Source organism: Athene noctua, chromosome Z (assembly GCF_965140245.1).
Source record: "Athene noctua chromosome Z, bAthNoc1.hap1.1, whole genome shotgun sequence".
NCBI classification, from domain to species: Eukaryota; Metazoa; Chordata; class Aves; order Strigiformes; family Strigidae; genus Athene; species Athene noctua.
The window spans coordinates 35,086,330-35,111,745 of record NC_134077.1 but is presented as its reverse complement, the minus strand read 5'-3'; the positions used below and the strand labels follow the sequence as shown (position 1 = coordinate 35,111,745).

The following is a 25,416-nucleotide window of genomic DNA, read 5'->3' as shown; positions in this document are numbered from 1 at the left end:
TCCCTGAAATCCTGTAGTTCCTTGGTATATTTATCAGTCTGGGTAAGACTGAATTCTTATGAGTAATCTTCTGATTGTGTCAGCATCTTCTCTATAGTGTAAAGTGGCTAATGAAATCCTGCTTCAGTGCACTGAAGTTTTTTCTTTAGAAAGCATTCTTATTGGTGTGACTAGTGTCATACCCTGGATGCTGGGTCTCGAAAGTGGCCACAGGCAGGCTTTAGAGATTTGAAGTTGCTATAACAAACAAAAGGCATGCTAATCAGATGAGGTGTTTTGCTCAGGCAGGAGCAAGAATCCTTCAGAAAGATATAAATCACTGCAGTTTTGCCAGCATTGTTGTGCTAGGTAGGCTTATAGGGAAAAAATATACCTTCAAGCCAACAGATGTTATAATGTAAACAAGTTTGGTCTGTCCTGTTACGCTAAATGTAATCCTTTAATGCAAGAAACACCAGTTATGGGATTTGTACAGAGTAAACATCAGTTCTAGCTTTACATTTGCCAAGGAATGACAAGCCTGCAGATTTGTAGGGGTAGCCACCCTAATGTTGTTTCTTACTTTTTTGCAGAGGAGTATCTTCAAGTGAATTTTGATAAGACCACTTTTGCAGTTTCTGCAGTTCTGCATCCCAGCACCTATTTGAATAAAATTCTTCTTGGGAGTGAACAAGGGAGCTTGCAACTATGGAATATAAGATCCAAGTAAGATTCTTAATAACTTGGATATACTTCATGCTCCAAGTAGTTTCATATGCAACTAATAATACTTCTAAGTACAGTAGGTTTTGAACATGGAATCTTTTACTGAATCCTTTGGCACAAGTTTTCAGTTGGTCTATCTCCAGGAAGAAAGAATGCTGCTGCTCCCTGTATGCTGATGCCTTTCAAGTTGCGTGTTGTTTACTCTCCTTGCAAAATGGCAGAGATTGTTCAGGATTTTTTTTTTTAATAACGCATTTGTTTAGGGTTTTTTTTAAATTTCTTGGAATCACATAGCTTTCCTATGAAAATAATTAAAATAATAGTAAATGCATGTTCAGGCCTTCTGCCTCCCTTCTTCCAAGCTTAATTTTTTAGTTGTTGTGGGTCCAAGGAAGTTCTGGCAGGTAGTGTGAAGGTAGATACTAGCATTTAATCCTTATACTCAAATAAGAGATGTGTAAACATATAGCTGTCTCTGAGCATGTCCCAGTAGAGCACTGTATGCAATGGCAGTATTTCATGCCTACCATGATCAGCTACTTTTCTAACTCATGAAAGTTACAGCTACATGAACTTCCCTACATGTTAATGTACATACTTCAAATACATTTTAACTCAGCTTGCATAGTTCAGTGTTTTATTCTCATAACTACTGTATACTTTCAGCGATATCACTGCTAATTTTTTTGTTTCATATTGCATTCTTTTGGAGATACTGTATACACCATATAAATCGGGAAATAGGAATAACCTAAAAATACAAAAAAGTGAATGTCTCTACTTAGAGTACTCTTGACGTCTCTTCAATGCCTGTCTCAGCAACAGAGATGCAGTGCATCCTAGGTGACAAACAGTTCTTAGATGATTTAGTCTTTTATTTTGTCTTTTCATTGTGTAAAAACTGGTGGGGCTGTTACTGCTCTTTTAGCAGTGTTGCTGAGTTAAGCAATTTTCATTTTTGATTGTTCCCTACATGGAATATTTTGTAGATATGTATTGGCACAATTAGACAAAAACTAAATTGGAAGAACTGAGGGGAAAATTTGATGGTCTCTGACAAGAAAGCAAAGTGAGAGGTGGTAACACATGGCTGCAAGCAGTCTTTTACAAATGACAACTTACAGCTGTGATGACGGAATAATTTTTAATCATGTCTGTTCTTAAATACTGTCTTAATAATTTCACCTTTAATAAGTACTGTGTGACTGCCTTGTCCTGCCTCACATTTTGGCTGTTACCATTTCTGAAAGAAACAAGATGGGGTGTGCTTGTAATATGTGTTAGTGTTTTCATTTACTCTGCAAATGAAGGATTTGTTCTTAATTGGCAGTTGGACAAAAACTGGCTTTTCTGTTGGTGTTAGAGAATTCTGAAGAGATGTGTTCAGAGCAGAAATGCATGGGGAGAAGCTGGCACAGAAGGAGTCTTCATCCCTGTTCATGTGATGTAATTATGTCACTTTTGAGTTATTAATGCATGACGCTATCTTTTTCAGTAAAAATTAACCATGTCTTATTCTTAACTTTATTGGTATCACAGCTTTGTTTTTCTTTTAACTGATTTATAGGGCCAGAGAGCTGATGTACTTTTCTGTCTAAGTGCATATAAAGCATCCATTTTGTTGTAGAAAGTTCCCAAGAGTTAATTGATTTATGGGGTTTTTTGTTTGTTTTTCAGCAAACTGTTATACTCATTTCCAGGATGGCACTTTGCAGTCACAACTCTTGAACAAGTTAGTATTTTTATCTTATTTTCTTATATAACTCGTCACGAATAGCAGGCAAAATATTGTTGTTTAAAATTTCAGCAATAAGGATGACTTGTATTCTCTCAGGTAGTTTTAATAATCCTCTCTTGACCATTTTAGACATTGAAAAGAGGTAGACTTGAAGGCTTATAATCTGCCCTTCCACAGTCCTAGTTCTGTTGTATTTAGTGTCTTAGGTGTTCTGTGTTCGTCATGTCCATAGTATTTATTCACTGAGTGATGTAATGAATTCACAGAAAGAGTTTGTTTGCAAGATGCATGCGTATCATGTATCTTACACTAGTAGCTTTTTGCTAAATTTATTTTGCTTTGGAGATTAATAAAATGTAGATTTTGCTTATTAAAGAAAAGATTTTGTAATTGTATTTGCTGCATTTTTGTAGATATAAAAATTAATTAAAACTTATTGGTAGCATTGATAACAGCATTGAAAATGGTCTGCAGCTGTCCTGGATAAAACTTGTAAATATGGGGGAGTGTGGTAGGATGTATAATGGCCTATCACAACTACTGAACATCTAAAGTGAGGTGTTTTGCTGGAAACAGAGTTGTTTCATCCAAGGAAGACTAAGCACAGAATCTTGCATCTCATTTTTTGTTTAGATTTATCGGATGTTCAGTTGTGCATTTAAGGTAATACAGATAGATTTTGTGTGAGATGACTTACTTACTATTTATTCTGGGCTTAGATACATTGTTTTGTATGTATTGGTATTAGTAGTGTAGCAAGCTTTTCCTTTTTTTTGCAGGCTCCAGCAGTGGATGTTGTTGCAGTTGGTCTTGTATCTGGTCATATCATTGTACATAATATTAAGTTTGATGAAACTCTGATGAAATTTCATCAAGACTGGGGTCCCATCACAGCAATATCTTTTCGTACAGGTAAATCTTAGCATTGTTAGTGAAGATATGTATAAGATCACTAAAACGAAGTGGAAGATAGGAAAAAATGTTTTGATAAAGCATTTTGGAATCAAAACTTGAGTTGAGATTTAGTTTTCAAATGCTGCAGGTAATACAGAAAAGTTACCAGTAACTAAGGGAGATTATGCATCTTCATCATACTGGCTGTTTTATAGCATCTTCTTGTGTACTGACTCAGTGCACAGGAATTGTGACATACAATACTTCTTTTTCAAGGAAAAATAAGAGTTTATGTTTACAATGTGCCAGGAGCTAATGCAGTTCAGAATTATCAGAGTTAGTGCAGAGTAGTCAGTACATTGTAAATTAGTATCCAAACCTACTTCTCAGTAGCATCTTTCCCCTCCAAAACAAAGTTAGAATGATAATAGTTGGGTGAGTACTGATTGGATGGTACTGGGGGAACACCGTTTATATTCACAGGTTTTGGGTTTTTTTGCCTAACAAGAATGTACTGATGATGAAAGCTAGTTCTTTAATGTTGATGATGCCTACAGAGCTTTTGATACTGAATCTAATCGCTCATTTGAAGAGACAAATTTATGAATCTTAACATAGTATAGATTGATGCAGACCCTGTTGAGGAAGAATGCCACTGGAGAGACTTGTGGGGAGACTTGGGAGAAGTGGAAAGTGTGCCCTTTTTGTGTTAGCCATTTAACTCAATAAAGTTAAATAGCTTCCACTGACTGCTTGAATGTGTGGCTTTAAGATGTTCTCTAATGTCTCTGTATTCCTGTCTTTATAGTTAGGAAGTTTGGTGTAAATATAACAACGGTTGTTTTGAACTCATGTATTTTAGTCTGAGTATACTGCTCTTTATTTAAATTAGAATGAACTTAGCAACTTTTCGTATGTGTGAAGCTGTACTGAAAAATAAAACCCTACACCTGTCTGGTTTTAGTTGTCTATGGTGTGTGTAATTACAAATTGGAAACTGTCTTTTTCTCTTATTGGAGCAAAAAGATTAGTTACCAATTATGCAAGATATTTGGAATGTTATTTTGATATGATGAGTTTTAAAACTTACTTGAATAATTGTATGTTTTTAGAAGTTAGTATGATGTGTTTATCTCCTTGATATTAGACAGGGTAGAGCAAATAGAACAAAATCAGGAATTCTCTGAATTGTAATTATTTCTTAGAATGATAAGATAAAATGTAATCAACTTCTGGAATTTATTTTTTGTAAGCTGTTGCAAGCCAAAAACTTGAGAGGATTTTAAAAAAGGACTGATAACCTCTAGAGTGGTAATACAGCAGCTCTCATCCTGAAGTGTGAAGGCTAATAAGTTTGGGGTAGAATCTGATGTATAGAGTAACTTTTGAAAATGATACAGGTACAATATATCCTGTGCTTTCAAGCAAAACCTCTGACATCGGCTGCTGGATTTAGATATATTACCAGATAGGAAAAAAAAATACTGGTTTTATTATCAGTGAGCTTTGTTTCTTTTCTATTTTGAAATACTAGAATATTTCAGTTAAAACATATCCTATTTTCAGAATCAGCTTGAGAATTGTAGCCTTTTCTTGCATCGGTTTTAAGATGTGAGAAGTCAACAGGGATGAGCTGAATATCGGTAAACAAACCTTTTAAACTTTTTTGTTTTGAGCAGATGGACACCCCGTAATGGCAGCTGGTAGCCCAGTTGGGCATATTGCTTTGTGGGATTTAGAAGAGAAGAAGCTCATGTGTCAAATGCAAGATGCCCATTCCACAGCAATAGCTGGTATGTCATTTGTCCCTGGAGAGCCACTTCTTATTACTAATGGTGCTGATAATGCTATACGGGTGAGTTACAATAATTGCTGCTATCTGTTGTTATGTTTTTTTTCTCTTGACCTCCAAAGTATAAATGTTTAGTTTGGATTGAAGTAGCAGTTCTCAAATGAAACAAATACAACAAAACTCAGTTTACTGAATTTGAACTCTCGGTTGATCTGTAGTGGGGCAGTTTAAGGGTTTAATACCAGGATGTCATTGCTTCATATATTGCTTCCTGATAGCCGTGAAGAACAAAGTTTCAGATCCACTTTTCTAGATCCTGGTGCACTATCTTAAATCTTGATCTGTTTCTAGAATGTTCTGGGTCATGGGCAGTTACTGCTGATGAAAGTCCCTTGTGCTGCTTGTCCTCTGATGTCAGTTGAAGGGGCAGAATGAACAGTGGGAAACAATCAACTGCTGTGGTGGAAACTTCACAGTTTTAGGAGTGGGGATGAAAGCCAGTGTGTGAAGTTTGCTGCACCAGCGCCCAGCTAAGCCTTTTCCACTGTCAAGAGATGTAATTACTGACAGAGCACATGTTTTATCAGCTTTGTTTTTCTGCTCTTTTCGGGGAGGCAGGTGTGGATTTTTGATGGACCTGGTGGTACAGGACGTATACTGAGAAGCCGAATGGGACATAGTGCACCACCAACAAAAATCAGATACCATGGGCAAAATGGAGAGCAAATTCTTAGTGCAGGTATGAATTCTCATTCTTACTCTTCAGTCTAATTTCCTGCTGTGATAAAGACAACATGCAGGGCTAAGTGGTTTTGCTTTATTAATACAATAGATTATATTTCATGTGTTAGGTATGTATATTTATTAAACAGAGTAAGTGATTAGTGTAGACAGTATCGTTACTGTATCAAATTGTTTCGTAGTTTCCAGAGGTACATATATCAGCAGGTAAGCTGAAAAGTAGTTACAAGCAGAAAAGCTTAGGAGCTGTTTTTGTCACCCGCATTTATATGCATGATGAATAAAATTTATTTCATTATTTGCTAAGGAACTATGAGCTGATCAAAATGAAAACCTCTGACAACTAGGGAAATCCTGTTGTGAGAGGGGAAAAAAATCATCCACTCTGCTTTTCCCACTGGTTTGAACAGGCTTTGCAGTGTCTTTGTAATTTGTTACAGCTTAATGGTGTCTGTAATACATATTCCCAAGGTTGCTTGTTACCAAGATACTCATCTAAAAGTGTAAAAATGCATAAATGAGTACTCTTCATTAGGAACTAGCAAATTTAAAAATCGATAAATAGACCCCTTAGGAAGTGAAGGGGTCAGACTGTTCTGTGGCCCAGAACACTTCAGTACTGGAATGATAAAGACTCTTCACCTAATCTTTAACTGCTCTGAAGTAATGAAACCGTCTACACAGACAACATTTGGAAACATTACACCACAGTTTGAAGAATGTTACACTTAATATGGCACAGTGATACACTGCACTAAAACCACCTGGGCTAAGTAAGATCTCTTGCTGGTTGTCCAACTTGTAACTTGGATTCAAGTAACTAGTTACTTGACAGTAATTCAGCTCACACCAGATGAACCACAGTAACAATCGAGGACAGCTTAACAAATTCTCACATTTGCTTTTGCGGTTTACTGCTTTGTTAACTGTACTAAAACATATGGAGAGGGTACAGAGGCAGAAACAGGCATCTCCACATATTAACTTCGTAAAATTTCACTAATGTCACTGGCTTTCATCCTGCTTAACATTTCTCCCAGTTCCCAGTATATACATCCTTACTTCTGTATCATAGCAGCATGTAAAGGTTGCTTGAATACTAAAATTGTTCCAATGTCTTTCAGATTCTTTAAGTTTGCTTCGACTAATTTTCTGCTTCCTTACTTGCTTGGCCTAGTAAAAATGTTTTGTGATTCTTCTGATTTTTAAAAATCATCTCAGTGCCTTTAATTTTACTTGCATTGTGCAATTAATTTTCTGTTCGTTTCTGGTTCTGCCTTGTCCATGTCCCCCACAAAGTTTTACTAGTTTCAAATTTGAGCTTTCTCTCCATCCATTAAACTAAATTCCTATCAGTTCTGTGAATATTGCTCACTGGGTAGAGGAGGGAAGACTCATTAGTGTCCTGGTTTACAGGAAAGATGGACAATTCAGCCTTTGTCATTCTTGTTTGTGTTAGTTTACTGGCCTATCTAGATGTAGTTCTTAAACAGCCACAGGGTGTGTTGATTAGACAAAGGATAAAGAAAGGAATTATTATAGTTGGTGAGGGAGTATATAAGGTCATTGGAAAACTTTGGAAGTATTATGGAGGTACCTGAGAATGTAACAGTTTATTTAAGGTTTTAATCATGGAAAGCTGTGAACAGCTGGATATTGTGGTGAAAAAAGGAGAGGGGACAGAGGAATTGAGCATGGAGAAGATGTCCATAAAGGAGGTGTCATTCTGATGATGTGTGGGGCAAAATAGTAGGAATGGAATATAGGCCATAGAAAATTAGGCTCCATTAGTTCTGCTGCTTATAGTGTGTCTGTAATTTTTCTTGAACCAAAACCTTTAGTAAAGAATTGGTTATGGTATTTGAGGTTTCTTACTGCTTATTTTCTGCTTTTCTTGTTCAGATAGCTTGTGAGTAAACAGAAAGTTGATTTTTGTTCTTCTCTCTGCTAATATTTTGTCAGGTCAAGATGGGACACTGCAGTCTTTTTCAACAGTTCATGAAAAGTTCAATAAAAGTTTAGGACGTGGTAAGTGTTTCAGTGAAAATACAAGTACTGGTGAAAAAAGCCCTGAAAAGTATTTATGTAAACAGGAGCTAAAACATTAGGTAGGCCTTATTTTCACTGTAACTGTTGTATGAAAGCTATTTGCTGTAGTTGTTCTGCAGACTCAGTCCTTCTTGCTGTGTATAAAGTGTACTCTCAGATTTGTTTGTACTTAAGTAATTTCTGTAGTCTGGCAGTGTATGTTATTTCCCCATGAGAAATTTTGGGCATGACTTTTGTATTAAAAATGTGTGAAGCAGTAGCTGACATTTCAGCGTGCATAATTACAACCTTTTACCTCATTCTGCTTCTATTCAATTGACTAAATTATTAGTTAGTTCATATTTCTTGACTGTAGTTCCTTTGATTTAATGTGGTTTAATTTAAACATACCTTCCACACAGTGCCATGGTTAAGGGGCACTTGTACAGTTCAAGAGAACAAGGCTCAGAAAGACTAAAATAATTCTTAGTTTTAAATATCTATATATATATTAGTATACATGTATTTAGATAGGTTTGACTAGACAGACGTAGATTAATTGATTATATATATCCTTTGGGCATAAATTTGAAATTCCTGATTCTTTGGTTATTGAAAGGGCAGGGTGTCATATTGCTTTATATACTCATGTCCGTATGACCATGGTTTTAGCTGTGATGAGGAGATCTCTGCCCCAGGATGTCAGCACAAGATCCTGGAACAAATGGGTTAACTAGTGTATCAGTGAATGTAGTAGGCTAGTGATTTGCTCAGCATCACATGAATTTTGATAGGGACTCTATCGTTCTTAGCCCTTCAAATCCTAGGTAATGACAGTGCTAACGTAAGCCAATTTTTTAAAAGTTTAATAGGAACTTTACATGTAGTAAACAATCCTTTTTAAACCATTATTCTCAGATCTAGCCATGAGACTGAAACACTTTTTTTTTTTAAGGTTCAATTAACAAAAAGAAATCAAAAAAGAAAGGTCTTAAGCTTGATACGATGGTTCTTCCACCAATTACAGTCTTTGCTTCAGGTAAGTAGTCTTTGAGATACTTTACAGAGCTCATCATGTTTTTATTGTGTCTTTTAACCCTCAAGACAGTACTGTTTTGAAAGCCCATGCTGTATCAGGATCAGACTATTGAGATTCTGTGGCCCTTCATGAGCTGTTGAGTGACAGTTTCAAATGACTTCTTAAACTTTTGTATTATTTCAAAAGAGAGCATTTTATTTCATATGTATTTCTGTATAATGGCCTCTTGGCCTGAAAATCTCCAGCATGGGAGCCAGAGTCTTCTCGTGTACATATTCCAGGCTGGAGAACCAGGAATTAAAGAGTGAGATGAAAATCTTTGTCACCCGAGGAAATCGTAGTTACACTTCTTGATTTTGGTTCCTTAGTTCTTTTATTTGAGTCACTGTTCAAAGTCAAATTTCAGTTACTCTGTTCATTTGTAATGTAGTGAGCAGATAGTGAGCCTAACTTTTTGAAGCAGAATTGCAGTTACCTTTACTTCATCAAAATGTGTTTCTTTAAATCAATGACGTCCTTTTCAGACTTGAAGTCTGTTTTGTTGTAAATGTAGCTATTGCTTTGTCTTCTGAGGATGGTTAATTGTTTCATATGTTGAAACATTTGTAGCTGTTTGGCAGCGTGGCATTTATATAGCAGATTTCAGTGATACAGACTATCTGTACATGTTGCAAATATGTGTGTGTGTGTGTATATGTGCACTTTTAAAATTAATATTAGACCTTCCTGGTTGATTTAAGGTAGAACTACCTTAAATGTGTTTAGAAACGTAAGAAAACATTTATTTAAGTACAGTTTATTTAATTGGGGGTGGGTTGGGGTGTGTGTGGTAGGTAAATTGTCTTTGGTGAAGTGAACCAGTTTGTACCTGACTGTTTTTTAATTTCAGTTTCAAGCTCTCAATCTTTTTTAATGTATTAATTCCAGAAAAGAACTCAAACCTACTCATTATTTACATCCTCACATACCATATTTGACTACAAAGTTTGGATACTGAGCTTTTGAAGAATGATTTTCCTGCAAATGCAGAAGTCTTTTATTATGTGAAGCAGATTTAACTCTTCAACACTTATTTAAATTGTTAATCTAGTGACTTCTGCTGTTTCAGCAGCTGAAGAAACAGTTTAGAGAGTTAGCTGGAAATGTATACAGGTTGAGAAATTTAAGCTATTCAGCTATAAATACGCTTTTCAAACTGCATAGACTCAAATATACAAAGACATGAAATACACCCAAAAAATGTTTGTGGTTTTGTTAGCATTTTAGTTACACTAGCGTGTGCACAAGGGTTTGCTGTGTGTTTTTTTCTGAATAGTAGCCTTTTGACTCTCCAACAAGAACGCTAACTATGAACAGTTCTGCCTAAAGGTATTTCAAAGTACTCTTTCTTGTGATATCAGAAGTTACTTGACTTTAGAATTATTGTTTCTAAAATGCAAGTGTTACATTGCAGAGGTGGCACATCAGAGTGACTGGGATAATATTGTTGCCTGCCATCAAGGGTACATAACCTGTACAACCTGGAACTATCAGAAAACTTCCATGGGTGCTCATAAACTGAGGCCAGAAGAATTTAGCAAGCACAAACCTATTGATATATATGCAACAGTAAGTTTATTTTGGATAATGCTTTTTCAACATTACAGTATATGCTACTACATTATTTAGATGAGTTTTAGTTGCTTTGAAAAGGCTTTCTGCCAGCTCAGTGTGTCCTACTATCTGTTTTGTAATGCATATGGTTTTAAGAAAAATGCCACATTCATTTTTTTCCTTAAACACCTAGGTTAAGTGCAGATTTTATTTTATGATTCAGATAGTTGGTGTTTGCCTGTAATCTGTCATAGTGATGTAGAGTTGACTATATGCCTGTGATGATAAACTTAACTCTGTGAATACAAATTGCTGAAGATACTTTATTTTTGGGCAATATGGAAAAATGTATTTCCAAATTGCAGGCAGGATATTCCCTCTAAAATGTTTTACAACTTGAGCTGGATGCAATGAAAGTCAAACACTCAATAAAAGAGATATAAATGTTTATTGAGGCTTACAGACTTTCAAGACAAGTAATTACTGTAGCATACTTCATGTGCTAGGCATTCATACTGCTGCTGTACCTTGTGATAAATTGTTTTCAGACCTTATGCTTAGTGGTAGACTGAGGTCAGTGGAGTTAAAAATCTCTGGTTTTCTTTTAACTAGTAGATTCTTAGGACTGTATCTTTACAGTGACATCTAGACCATTGTTTCTTTGTTTCTTGCTATTTAAACTCTTGCTTTAATTTGTCATGCTTGGACTTTATCTTAGAGATGGAATTTGTGGATGTTTTGATTGTATAGGTTAGTCTTTTAGGTTACAGTATTGATATTATTAGATACAACTTATGATGGATGTCACTAAGTGTATTTCCTTACCCTTCATAAGCATGCACTGCCGTATTGTTACTTGTTGACTATTTGCTTATTTTAAAAGCTCCCTTCTACTTTTTTGAGATATTCTGTTGTTTGTTCTGTGCGGTTTTCTGTGAAGAAATCTAATAAAAACATATTAGTTTTTTGTATTCACGTTACATATCTGCTAAGAACTTTGCTAATTAGATATACACTTAAAAGTTGTTTTCATAGGTTTTGGTTTTGTTTTTTTTTTTTCCCCCCTTGAAAGGCAGTTGACATGACCTCATGTGGGAACTTTGCTGTAATTGGGCTGTCAACTGGACGGGTAGATGTGTATAACATGCAGTCTGGCATTCACAGAGGTCTTTACGGCAAAGAAAGAGGTAAGAATTGCTACACTTTTAAAATACTAACTCTTAACAGAGCAGTAACTACCTGGTGTTCTGTCATCTAGGAAATTCAACATAGAATTTGGGAATTTTTAAAGTTTTTCTAATTACTCTAATTGTCTTATCTTGCACTGTAATCAGAAATAATCTTAAACCTACTGTGAAGAACAGGATCCCTACTAGTTTTAACAGCTCTGATGTTAGCATATGTTTGTTTTAATTAACACAAAACTGTCAGTAACCAAAATGTTTAGCACTAAAATGAGATCCTCTGGTCTCAGCTCCTTTTGAAATAATCACATTTGTAGTACTTGGCTTCTTGTTACAGGGTTCTATGTCTGAGATAAATTTTACCATCTGTTTTGTGCTCCCTGCTTAATAATGAAATAATACTTTACATGCCTGGGAAATGGAAATCATAAGCAAGCGTAGTTCTTTGCATATGCTATTATTTTCGATTACCCAGCTGCAAACTTAGTACTTAATGTAAGTGACAGTAAATGCATACATATTTCGTGTCATGTTTTGTCACGTGTGTTTGCTGCTGCTTTGTAAGTCTGCAATTTTTAATACCCTTGCGATCTGAATTTTTTTTGTTGTAGAAACAAGGAGAGAGTCCACATGAATCCTTAAATCTTACTGGGCTTTTAAAAGCCACAAGGTCCCCTAATAACATAATTGCTTGATAGTGGGATGAATTTTTTAAGTTTGGTTACTGGCCAGTAGCCCTAGGTGTAGGTTAAGAAATAAAATTGATCCAAAACCAGAGGAGCTATGCCTTATCTTTAGATTGCAATGTAAAGTAACATAGGAAACTCCCAGACATCATGCCAGAACTGAAGCTTTAAATTTTGTTTGGAGTGGTCAGGCCCCCTGGAGGAATTCCGTAAGTGATTTCAAAAAGTCCCTCAAATCTCACATTTAGAAAAATCCCCCCAAACTGAAAACAGAAATAAAAGCTAGTATTTGCTTCAGTTACTCATAGCTCTTTATTGTATTATAGGTGCTTACTTCAAAACAATTTGGTTTCTGTACTGTTCAAGAAACTTCTAATATTTGAGCAGTCTTGTCAGGTGGCTTTAGAATTTTGTCACATGCTTACTTCTCATTTAGTATAGTTAGGCAAATACATAGAGAATAGTGCTTGACATTCTGCTGATTTCTATGCTATGTTTAAGTTCTGAAACACAACTTTCTTTTCCCTTGATTTGCAGCACATGAGGGGGCCATTAGGGGGGTAGCAGTGGATGGATTAAACCAGCTGGTAATCACAGCTGGTAGTGAAGGATTAATTAAATTTTGGAAATTCAAAACTAAACATCTTGTTTACTCCACTGAGCTTTCTTCTTCTCCAAGTGAACTCCTGCTTCACAGAGACAGGTAAGAAACTGAAGCTATTTCATGTGCATGTTGTTTTGCTGGAAGTATGTAAGTCTAGGATGGCAACCAGATATTCTAATAAAATGTAAATTTCTGATGCTTTGAAATACAACTGACTTCTAGTTGACAAAACGACTACCAGACATTTCATTAGACTGAAGGAATGTAATGCTGTTTATCTGAGATTATCTCGGGATAAAAGATTTTTGGAGCAACGTTAGAGTGTTGGTTTTATTTCTTGTCTCTAATCATTATCATACATGTTAATGATTCTTGGCAGTGGTATTCTGGGAATTGCCTTGGATGACTTCAGTATTAAGGTTTTGGATATAGAAACCAGGAAGATTGTCAGGACATTCACAGGACACCATGGACGGATTAATGACATGGTAATTGTTAACTCATTTTCTGTAACAGATGACATAGACAAATACCTAATTCATTTTAACGATGGCGAATTTCTCTGTGTAATTTACTGAGCATTATGTTCAGCTGTGAATAGTAAAGTTGTAGTTCTACAGTAGTTTTGGCCATGTTAGCTTTCAAGTGAAAATGTATAATGTTCAAATGGCCATGTATTTTCAGTGTGCTTTGGGATTTTACTGTAACTTTGTGTGGTGGTTTAAGCCCTGACAGGACCGGAGACCACGTTGCCGTTGCCCCTCCCCCACACTCAGACGTTCAGGCTGGAAGTGAGGCACAAACCCCGGGTTAAAATAAGAAGAAATTTAATACAACAGTGTAATAAGCAATCTGAACAACAACAGTAGCAATGATAACAGTGATAAACAGTAATAACAGTAAACAAGACAGAAGATATACAGAGAAATACTGCAAATGGTTACAGACAGCTTGCTCGCAATGCTCCCCGCCACCAAAGCCACAAAGGAAAAAGTTCCCCCGCTCCCATGCCCAGACCTGACCTCAGCATGGTATGAATAACCCGGCTGGAGATCCCTCCCCCTTCTCTGCTGGGGAAACTTAACCCTATCCTAGCTGAACCAGGACATAATCCACCCCTTTATTCTATACCATCTGCGTCAGGTCCAGCTGCCATTTAGCAGTTAACAATAACAAAAGAACAATTTACAAAGGCACAGCATAATTCACGGCATGTTCTCACCCAGAATCAAGTCCCCCTGTGGTACACATCGGACCTCTCCATTGTCCTGCATCACCCACCAGGTACACCCAGGTCCTTGGGCAAAAGCAATCCCGTGGATGGGTTTGCCTTTACCTTTGCCTGGCGCAGGACTAAACCAGACCATTTTTCCCAGTATATTCCTCATGCACACCACAGGGACTTTATCCCCATCTACAGCACGTGGAGGTTTTGACTGAGCCGGGCCAGCTCGACTGGCAGATCCTCTCGTGTTGACTAGCCAGGTGGCCTTTGCTAGAAGCATGTCCCAGTCTCTGAAGGTCCCACCTCCCAGTGCTTTCAATGTGGTTTTTAACAGTCCATTGTAGCGCTCGATCTTCCCAGGGGCTGGTGCGTGGTAGGGGATATGGTAGACCCACTCGATGCCGTGTTCTTCTGCCCAGGCATTTATGAGGTTGTTTCGGAAGTGGGTCCCGTTGTCTGACTCAATTCTCTCTGGGGTGCCGTGTGGCCACAGGACTTGGGTTTCAAGGCCCAGGATGGTGTTCCGGGCAGTGGCGTGGGGCGCTGGGTAAGCTTCCAGCCATCCAGTGGTTACTTCCACCATTGTGAGCACGTGGCGCTTCCTGTGGCGGGTCTGTGGCAGTGTGATGTAGTCGATCTGCCAGGCCTCTCCATATCTATATTTCAGCCATCGCTCTCCATTTCGCTGGGGCTTCACCCGCTTGGCATGTTTGATTGCAGCACACGTCTCACATCTGTGGATGATCTCTGCAATGGTGTCAGTGGTGAGGTCCACCCCTCGATCTCGACCCCACCTGTATGTTGCATCTCTACCTCGGTGGCCCGAGGTCTCGTGGGCCCACCGGGCTATGAACAGTTCACCTTTGCGCTGCCAGTCCAAGTCCACCTGAGCCACTCTGATCTTAGCAGCTTGGTCTGCCTGCTGGTTGTGTCGATGTTCATCAGTGGCCCGACTCTAGGGTACATGGGCATCCACATGGAGCACCTTCACCACGAGGTTTTCCACACGGGCTGCAATGTCCTGCCATACTTCAGCAGCCCAGGCGGTTTTACCCTTACGTTGCCAGTTGTTCTGCTTCCATTGCTGCAGCCATTTCCACAGGGTATTCGCAACCGCCCACGAGTCGGTGTAGAGGTAGAGCCTTGGCCACTTTTCCCGCTCAGCAATATCCAAAGACAGCTGGACGGCTTTCACCTCTGCAAACTGGCTCGATTCACCCTCAGCAGCTTCAGTGACCCGTCGTGTGGGACTCCATACAGCAGCCTTCCATCGTCGATGTTTTCCCACAATGCGACAAGACCCATCAGTGAACAGGGCATAGCGCTTCTCCTCATCCGGCAGCTCGTTATATGGTGGGGCTTCCTTAGCATGTGTCACCTCCTGTTCTGGTGACATCCCGGAATCTTTGCTCTCTGACCAGTTCGTAATCACCTCTAGTATCCCTGGGCAGCTGGGGTTCCCTATTCGAGCCTGTTGTGTTATCGATGCAACCCATTTACTCCACGTGGCATCTGTTGCATGATGTGTGGAGGAGGCCTTTCCTTTGAACATCCACCCCAGCACCGGCAGTCGGGGTGCCAGGAGGAGCTGTGTTTCAGTGCCGACCACTTCTGAGGCAGCCCGAACTCCTTCGTACGCTGCCAGGATCTCCTTCTCAGTTGGTGTATAATTAGCTTCAGAGCCTTTGTATCCCCGGCTCCAAAAGCCTAGAGGTCGGCCTCGGGTTTCCCCAGGTGCTCTCTGCCAGAGGCTCCAGGTAGGGCCATTCTCCCCGGCTGCGGTGTAGAGCATGTTCTTAATCTCCTGCCCTTCCCGGACTGGCCCAAGGGCTACTGCTTGGGCAATCTCCCGCTTAATTTGTTCAAAGGATTGTTGTTGCTCAGGGCCCCATTCAGAATCGTTCTTCTTACGGGTTACGTGGTAGAGAGGGCTCACAATCAGGCTGTAGTTCGGGATGTGCATCCTCCAGAACCCCACAGCGCCCAGGAAAGACTGAGTCTCCTTTTTAGAGGTTGGTGGGGCCATGGCTGTTATCTTGTTTATCACCTCCCTTGGGATGTGGCAACGCCCATCTTGCCATTTTATTCCTAGGAACTGAATTTCCCTTGTAGGCCCCTTAACTTTCTTTTGCTTAATGGCAAAGCCGGCCTTCAGGAGGATTTCAATTATCTTCTTCCCTTTCTCAAAGAATTCCTCGGCTGTGTCCCCCCATACAATGATGTCATCAATGTACTGCAGGTGTTCTGGAGCCCCACATTTCTCCAGTGCAGTATGGACCAGTCCATGGCAAATGGTGGAGCTGTGGTTCCACCCCTGGGGCAATCGATTCCAGGTGTACTGGATGCCTCTCCAAGTGAACGCAAACTGTGGCCTGCACTCTGGCGCTATCGGAATGGAGAAGAACGCGTTAGCAATGTTCAACCTCCTCCAGGGCAGCCACACCAAAAGCCCACCGGTACCCTTTGGGTCTTTGAAGTACCCTCTCCTGAGATAGTCTATGCCCAGGATGCACGGGGCATCTGGGACAGTCACAACGGGGTGCTTATGCCAGTCCTTCCCAGTCAGGCTCACTTCAGCTTCCAGTAGGGTCAGGACAGCATGTCCTGTCACTCCGGAGATGCAAATGTATTCATCCCCACTGTAGCTCGATGGCATCAGGGTGCACTGTGCGCCAGTGTCCACCAAAGCCTTATACTCTTGTGGGTCTGACGTGCCAGGCCATCGGATCCACACTGTCCAGTAAATCCGATTATCCCTTTCCTCCACCTGGCTGGAGGCAGGGCCCCTCTAATCCTGCTCATCATCACTCCCTTCTTGCAAGAATGATTCACTGGTCCCCTCAAGAGGGTCAGACATAACGTTGGCCATTCTGTTCTGTCTGGGAGATTTCTGACTGGACACTGGAGCTGCTCTTTTCTTGAAGGACTCCCCTTTTCGTTATGGTCTTCCCTTTCAGCTGCTCTACTCATGCAGCTGGTGCGGCAGTGGGCTGTCCATCCCACCTCCTCGCGTTTTCTCCATGGTCGTGGAGAAAAAACTACAGGGTGCCTCGTGTTGTGTACCTTCTGCTGCCTTTCTCTTGGGTGGGGAAACGTTTACTTCTAATGGCTGAGACATCAGCCCGTGCAGGTAGAATGTGGGACATGTCCTCTTCCATTTTCTGGACCCTCTGAGACAGTTCCTCCACAGCTGAGACCCAGGAATGTTGAGATGAAGGGAGATTTCCCTCTTATTGCCGGAGCTTGCCAACCACTCCATCCACTGTCAGAGTGTGGGTGTCTGTCCACCAGGACACTATTGCCAATGCTTTCGAGTGTGCTTCTGGTGCACTCTTCAGGAACTTTCGCCACATCAGGTGTGTGCAGGGGGCCTGATCTGGGTCCATGGGTGACTGCTCATCATTCAGATCACCATAGATCATCTCAAACACAGCCAGTTCCCTGAGGTTCTGGATGCCTTTCTCAGTGCTGGTCCATTTGCCTAGCTGACATAGGATATCATCCTTGTAGGGGTGCCTCTCCCTTACACTGAGCAGGAGTCGCTTCCAAAGGCTGAGGGTTTGAGTCTGTTTCCCTATTTCCCTATCAATGCCAGCCTCCTTGGCCAAAGATCCCAGCTGCTTGGCCTCTCTCCCCTCCATCTCAAAAGCACTGGCTCCATTGTCCCAGCATCGGAGCAGCCAGGTGCAAATCTGCTCGCCTCCCAGGCGGCCGAAATCTCTCCGCATATCTCGCAGCTCAGTCAGGGATAGAGATCAGATGATCACCTCTGGCCCTTCCTCCTGTTCCGTGCTGGGCGTGGCTCATCCCCATCCCCTACTTTGTGGCTGACTTTCTGGTATATTTTGTTTTCTGTATCGGGGCAACTGGCACGGGCACTGGCTGGCTCTCTGGCTCAGTCGCTGTGCTGGTGGAGATGACTGATACTGGCTCTGCCTGTTCCCCGGGCCTAGATACTGTACCAGTAACTTCACTCTCACATTGTGCAGCCTTTTCTTTCCCCTGAGGGCAGTGAGTGGTATTAAAGAGGACACGGTAGGCATGGGCAAGTCCCGAACACATTGCAGCAAATTGTGTCTTCTGGGTTTTGCCACCTTGGTAACACACCCTTTCTAAGCACTCCATCAGCTTCTCAGGGCTCTGCATTTGTTCGGGAGTGAAATTCCAAAGCATTGGGGGTGCCCACCGTCTCAGGCCTTTGCCCATCTTTTCCCACACCCCTTGCCACTCACTGTTATCTGACCTCGGGGCAGGTTTCCGGGCACTTCTATTGTTAGAGAAGTGCCGCATGGCCAACACCAAAATCAGGCAGACATTCAGAAAGCATTGTGCCACAATCACACTGGCCTGCAGGCTCCAAGGATAACTGAAACTCTTGGAAACTGAGAGGGTCTCTTCCCCTGGCTCATCCATAGAGGGGATGAGACCCTTAACAAAAGCCCAGGCAGCAAACAGGTGCCGGCCCTCCCCCCGCCTCCCCAGCGATACAAAGGCATTATAAGCAGTCAGTAGCCAGTACCTCAGCATAAGACCCTTTATACATTTTCCACCGATAACAAACGCCAGCACTGGCATCATACACTGGATATAAGGGTTAATCTAGCCCCACCACGCAAGCAAGTGGGCCAGCATTGCAAACATTTTCTTATCAAACAAATACAAACAGAAAAAGAAATTACACCCAACAGATTGCTCTAACACACTCTGGTCAGGGTCTGTCTGTTTTTGAATCTTATTTCAACCCAATTTGTGCCCCACGTTGGTGCGCCAAAAAGGCTGTGTTGGTTTAGGCCCTGCCAGGACCGGAGATCACGTTGCCGTTGCCCCTCCCCCACCCTCAGCCGTTCAGGCTGGCAGTGAGGCACAAACCCCGGGTTAAAATAAGAAGAAATTTAATACAACAGTGTAATAAACAATCTGAACAACAACAGTAACAATGATAACAACAATAAACAGCAATAACAGTAAACAAGACAATAAATATACAGAGAAATACCGCAGTGGTTACAGAGAGCTCGCTCATGATGCTCCCCGCCACCAAAGCCACAAAGGAAAAAGTTCCTGTGTTACCATGCCTGGACCTGAGGTTGGAGATCCCTTCCCTCTCTCTGCTGGGGAAACTTAACCCTATCCTAGCTGAACTAGGACACTTTGCAACAAGCTAATTTTGGGTTTAAGAAAATAAAGCATTAAGAGTAATGAAAAGAGTATTGAGGAGCAAAATTGTGCAACAGTTTTAACTGCATATGTGGAAAAGCTGAGCCGGGTAAATAAAATGCGTAAATGGGTCTGTGATTGTGCAATGCACTGATAATTCCTTATTTTATATCTTGTGTAGTAGTGCTTTGTAGTGCTCATTTTAGCTTCTGATTTAATTCTAAATGCTAGTAAGTATTTATTTGAGTTTTTTAGTTTTATGATCAGTGGTTTTCATCATTTAATGTAAAAGTGATGACCAAAATGCTTTTATTAACAGCCAGATGTATCCTGTGTCATGTATTTAAACCTGCTCTGAAATAATTTCCATTTCTGTCCTTGTCTTGTTTTCAGTATGGTGATGTCAGTTACGTTTTATGGACAGACCATTTCATCCTGCTGTTACGTTGCAGTCTAATCTTGAATTGTGTAAAACAGGACCTCCTGACTTGACAGTTGTGCCATTAAATTGACTATTTTATTTTAGACTTTCAGTCCTGATGGTCGTTGGCTAGTAACTTCATCAATGGACTGTACCATTAAGACTTGGGACCTTCCCTCTGGATGGTGAGTCAGCTAAACATGGAGCAGAAATTTATTATAATCCCTCTTCTGTCTGTTGTGGCAAAAAGCCTCCTGGCTACAATATCTGTCACCAGTCTGTACTGACTGATCTTCAAAGTTGTCCATAGAGTATCAACTCAGTACCCAGTATTTTAGTTGCGTGTCATGCTACCAATATGTGCCTTTTACTGTGTATACAGAAGAAAACTGTCCTGAAGATCTAATGTTGAAACGTAGAGTTTTCATGTAGTGTAAATGAGTGTGAATTTTTTCTTTGTCTGGAAGCAGCACTGTAATCTAAATGGCAAGAGATTGCTTAAGGTAGATTGTTTTGTGATATGCTGAGATTTTCATAGAGTCATAGAATGGTTTGAGTTAGACACAACCTTCAGAGGTCTAGTCCAACTCCCCTGGAGTTGGTGAGGGATGTCTTTCACTAGAGCAGTTTGCTCAAAGTGCCTCATTCAACCTGATCTTGAATGCTTCCAGAGAGGGGGCATCCACATGTTCTCTGGGTGACCTGTTCCAGTGTCTCAGCACCCTCATCATAGAAAAATTCTTCCTTATATCAGTCTAAACCTACCTTCTTTCAGTTCAAAAACAGTGCTTCTTGTATTGTCACTACAGGCCCTGCTAAAATGTCTCTCTTAGTCTTTCTTATAAAGCCCCCTTTCAGTATTGAAAGGCCACAAGAAGGTCTCCTTGGAACCTTCTGTTCTCCAGGGTGGGCAACCATAATTGTCCCAGCCTTTCTGCATAGGAAACGTGTTTCAGCCTTCTGATTGTTTTCCTGGATCTTTTCTAACTTCATGTCTGTCTTGTGCTGGGACACCCAGAGTTGGATGCAGTACTCCAGTTGTTTTGTAAATAGAAGCCTGTTCTCAGTTCCATTTGTTTTAGCAACACACTAAAGATTTACTTCATTTATAATTTTCATTTGTGCATGCTTGCAATTGCCAAAAATACTCTTTTATGATCCACTGTGATTAATATTCTCCCAGAACGAAATTCGGCCAAGAAGTACACAAGTATACATAAGAAGCTCAGGAGGAGCCTAGAAAAAAACAGGCTGTAAAGTAACTGAATTCTGCCAGTGTATTCTTTTAGCGTTATGTCAGATAGATTTTTAGTAATTTAAAGTAGTGTTATGCAGTGTGCAGCTCTGGTCATACCTGAGACTGAATGGTTTCATTTGGATTGATTACTTCTTTTGAGTGATTTGGTAAATAATCTTGTACACTGTAAAAGTTTTCATTTTACTGTGAAAAGTGTGTTCAATCTCAACAAACAATTGACCCGTTCTTGCATGATGAATGACACTAGTCTAAAATGGGACAAGATGGCCAGTAACTGTCTTCTTTCCGGTATAAATGGGAGGGAAATTAACACTGTTTGACCTTTCTAACCCTCTTTCCTTTCCAAAATGATATGCCTACAAAAAATTGTGATATTAATTATAAAACTTCAGAAATGTTACTTGTATCTTTCATTTCTTTAACAGCATAACACTTTGCAATAAGAATCCATTAATACGGGGGGTGGGAGTGGGGGGGTGTTAAAGTAATCTAAAAGTAGTTCCTGTTTGCATGTGACACCTAAGTAAATATTTTGCCTCTTCTCTCTGAGTAACTACAAGAAATTCTGGTCAAGCTGAAATCTAGACAGGTACATGACAAACCCTGTTTTTGAAAGTAGTTAGGTGAAATTGTTCTTCCAGAATTTAAAGGAAAAGTTTTCCCATAACTGTAGGCAGAGGAGTGTATTAAAAAGAATAATATTTAATAAAAAGCTAGATGTTTGGTTTATTTCTACTGTGGTATGTTTGCTTATAAATAGAACCAGATTATAAACTGTACATTCTAAAGACTCAGCTTTGATATTGTCCTTATAAAAGGATAGGAAACATGTTTTTAGATTACTAAATCTTAGGTTACAAAAACTACTGAGTGACTTTCAATAGATGTCATATCATTTACTTATTGAACAACTTTTTTTTTTTACTTGGGAATGCTGCTTAACTATTCTTACATAAAGTAAGTATTCCTAGTGCAAGTTTTTTATGTAGGGCTTTTTTGACAATTGGGGAAAAAAATTACCAATTTGTGTTGAGAAAATTACAAGCAGGAGCCTTGGCATTATGCAAATTTTTCTTTCTGCAGCACAGCTTACATAGACAAATTAAGGAATCAAGATTAGGTTACCAGCTGACTCTTTATAGTTTGGATGGAGTACTTGAGACAGAATTGTGTAAGAAATATACTGATATTGTGAGCTCAGCAGTTTTATACTGCCAATTGTCCCACTTTTGTAGTTAGGTAGGAAGTGTAAAGGTGAATGCCTTCAGTACCTCAGTAGGATTCATTTGGCAATTACTGTACATTTTGTGTAAAAATTACAAGCATGTCTCTCATTCTCCTATACTGGATTGATCTCCCCCTGCCCCAAATCTGTAATTTTAGTTGTGATTTAAATTCTGTGAGTAGAAAAATTTAATTTAATGTTAACTTTGTTTTGCAGTTGTTCCTTACAGTTGCTTTATTTCTCAGTTACTGATAAAGATAGTGGTAAAAAGATGGATTTGAACTAAAAACAGTATTTATGGTAAATTTTCTAGTTATTATGCAGTGTGTGCAAAATATATTAGTGTAACTGTTACATGTTCTGGCATTTATGGATTTAGTGTTTGTATATTTTATGTTGAAAGCAGGTTATATTTTATGTTGAAAGGCTAATGTATAATTATTGTACATGTTATATTTTATGTTGAAAGGTCTTTTCCAACCTAGATGATTCTGTGATTCTGTGAATGATGTGGCTCTTGCCTGATTACTTCTTACTTGTAATGTGGTCTAAGAGCACGCAAAAAGAATGAAACGTTCTGTTGAAGTTAAAAAATGGCTTTTATTTTTAACATGGTTTGTCAGATCATCACAGCAGTGCTCAGTACCCAAGAAAACACATGCCTACAAGATTCTATATTTTAAACTGCTGTGTTACATCAATATTTTCTCTGTGCTTAATGAACAGAACAGGGGTGTGGAACCTGGCTGCTCTTACCACTTCTCACTTTGCTTTTTATTTTGCACTCTAAACAAGAACAAAGCTCTACTTCTGGTGGTTTTTTTTTTTCTCTCAGTGAACTGTTAGTTGTCAAACTCAACTGCTTCTTACAGTTGGAAGTAACTGAAATTTATACCTCAACAAGTGACAAGCAGTGCTGTGAATACAGGCTTGAGTGGAAAACTACTAGGGTGTGCATCATGCAGGATCTGCAGCATCATCCAGAAGTGAAAAGTGGTTTATTGTTAAAATAGTCACATACTACTGAATATTTTAACTTTCTTTTTATGTAGCATTTTTTCAGTTTTCTGCAATAGTGAAAGGAATAATCAAGGCATGGTATATCAGACTGAAGATCTGGTAATGTCAAACTGTGGCAGATAATCAAATTTTGCAGTGTACCATTCATTCTTTAGGAACATTAGGTCCTAATGTTAACCAGGTTTATGAAGTATCTTGAGAGAGGGAGTTGACAATTAATGTCAGAGCATTAAAAGATGAGGTCAGAGCAGCACAAGCCTGATTGGAGGTATGAAATTTATGGCCACTAAGAAGGTTAGTGTTTAGGCATAAGGAGTTGAATGTGGATGAATGGTTCATCATATTTTCTACAGAATGTAGGTGTCTAAGAAGGGAGCATAAATGTATGACCTTTAGCTGATTTTAGAGACTTTTATAGAGGTGAGTGGTTTATTACACAGTGCTGTTCATTGGCTAAGCTTGTGTGTCGTATTTGAATACTTCTAATACGCTAATATGTATGCATAATTTCAGTGTCTTGCTTGCATTCAATCATATTTGTGCTGTAATTCAGATACACATAGATAAACAAGTTCATCTTGCTGAGAATTTCTCTGTTGTGTTTTCTCACCTTAGCCTCATAGATTGTTTTTTGGTAGACTCAGCAGCTGTGAGCCTTACTATGTCTCCTACAGGAGATTTTCTAGCTTCAACACATGTGGATGATCTTGGAATTTATTTGTGGTAAGTATGTAATATATCTATTTCTACACAGAATTTCAGATGAGCAAGAATTCTTTTAATGACCTTTATTGCAAATAGAAAATGGTTCTGCAAAGTATTGTCTCCATGGTTTTGTCTTCTCTGGTTCTAGTTAAAACAGGTATTTTATATTGTGGTTTGTAGATCTTTACATCTCTTGCAGTTAAGATACATATTCTGGTAATTAAATTATCTCTCTTCTCTGAATGTTTCTAAAAAAAATCATGTTCTATAATTTTTAGGTTTTCTTTAACTCTTAGTATTACTAATTTTTACCACTTTTGACATTTCAGTGCTCATGTAGTGTTACTTTCTGAAGGTTTTTTCTATACAATGTTCTCTGAGACTTCTGAGTAGAATTTGGAAGCTGCAATTATTTCTGTTTATTAATGATAGATCAGCAAAGATGTAAGAAGTTTCAGTTCTGTTTCCTCCTGATTTTTACATCTTTTTATACCTTTCAGGTTACATTTGTCGCCTGTAGTTTTGTCCAAGGGGTGTTCAATTGTTAGACCTTTCTATGCTTAAGTAAAAGTGCTTCATTGTGAATAATGACGTGTGTTTACCTAGACCTGGTTTATATTGACAGAAAAAATTGTATGTATGTTCCAAACCTGAAGAAAATTTGCTAATAGTGCTACTCTGAAATTCTGTGAAAGCAGGATGAATCATTTATATTTGCATAATGTATCGTACATATTTAGTACAAAGCAAGCTTTTTAGATAGACAATTTACAGTAACTGATAATGATTGAAGTAATCATACTGCTGTATGTGTTAAATGTTCTTATATGTGTGTATTAAATATTCTTGGCAATAATACTTGGGCATAGCTTTTATATTTCAGACTTTCAGCTTATGTGTATCACTATGTTCCGTTTCTTGTTTATCTGCTAGATTAGGGAAATTAATCTGGAATAGAACCTGGTGAATTGCCATAGTGTAGTAGCATTAGACTGGAGTGAAAATTAAGTCTAAAATCTTGTTTCCAGTCACCTGAAAATTGTGTTTAAAATGCCTGTTCTTATTTTTCAGGTCAAATCGTTCTCTATATTCAGTTGTCTCTTTACGGCCCCTTCCAGCAGATTATGAACCATCTGTGGTGACACGCCCTAGCACTTGCCCGGTGCAAGGTAATCTTCAGATGAAAGAGTATTATTTTCAGTTTGGTATTATATTTCAAATAGAATATGGTTTGCTTCCTTGGTAAAAACTCATTGGGTTTTAGCATTCTTTGTCTGAACTGTTGTTTCTACCATTTTTGGCATACTTACTCGTATGTTAATATTACTTACTATAATCTAGTCATGTTTCTATGTTATGATCTAAAGAATTACATTTCTGTGTTCTCCACATCTTCAATGA

The 25,416-nt window shown here is 39.2% G+C and overlaps 1 protein-coding gene across 2 annotated transcripts in view; it reads left to right on the top strand.

The window, feature by feature from the left end:
• Positions 1-25,416, top strand: part of WDR36 (WD repeat domain 36) — a 41,038-nt gene that overhangs the window by 7,565 nt on the left and 8,057 nt on the right. For both annotated transcript variants that reach the window (XM_074932228.1, XM_074932229.1), the window contains 14 exons: positions 573-705; positions 2,383-2,437; positions 3,223-3,355; positions 5,017-5,192; positions 5,748-5,868; positions 7,833-7,898; positions 8,854-8,937; positions 10,391-10,545; positions 11,603-11,717; positions 12,938-13,103; positions 13,384-13,492; positions 19,913-19,992; positions 23,926-24,033; positions 25,087-25,184. In XM_074932228.1, the coding sequence (XP_074788329.1) occupies positions 573-705; positions 2,383-2,437; positions 3,223-3,355; positions 5,017-5,192; positions 5,748-5,868; positions 7,833-7,898; positions 8,854-8,937; positions 10,391-10,545; positions 11,603-11,717; positions 12,938-13,103; positions 13,384-13,492; positions 19,913-19,992; positions 23,926-24,033; positions 25,087-25,184 (1,599 nt within the window). The remainder of the gene's footprint in view (positions 1-572; positions 706-2,382; positions 2,438-3,222; positions 3,356-5,016; positions 5,193-5,747; positions 5,869-7,832; positions 7,899-8,853; positions 8,938-10,390; positions 10,546-11,602; positions 11,718-12,937; positions 13,104-13,383; positions 13,493-19,912; positions 19,993-23,925; positions 24,034-25,086; positions 25,185-25,416) is intronic.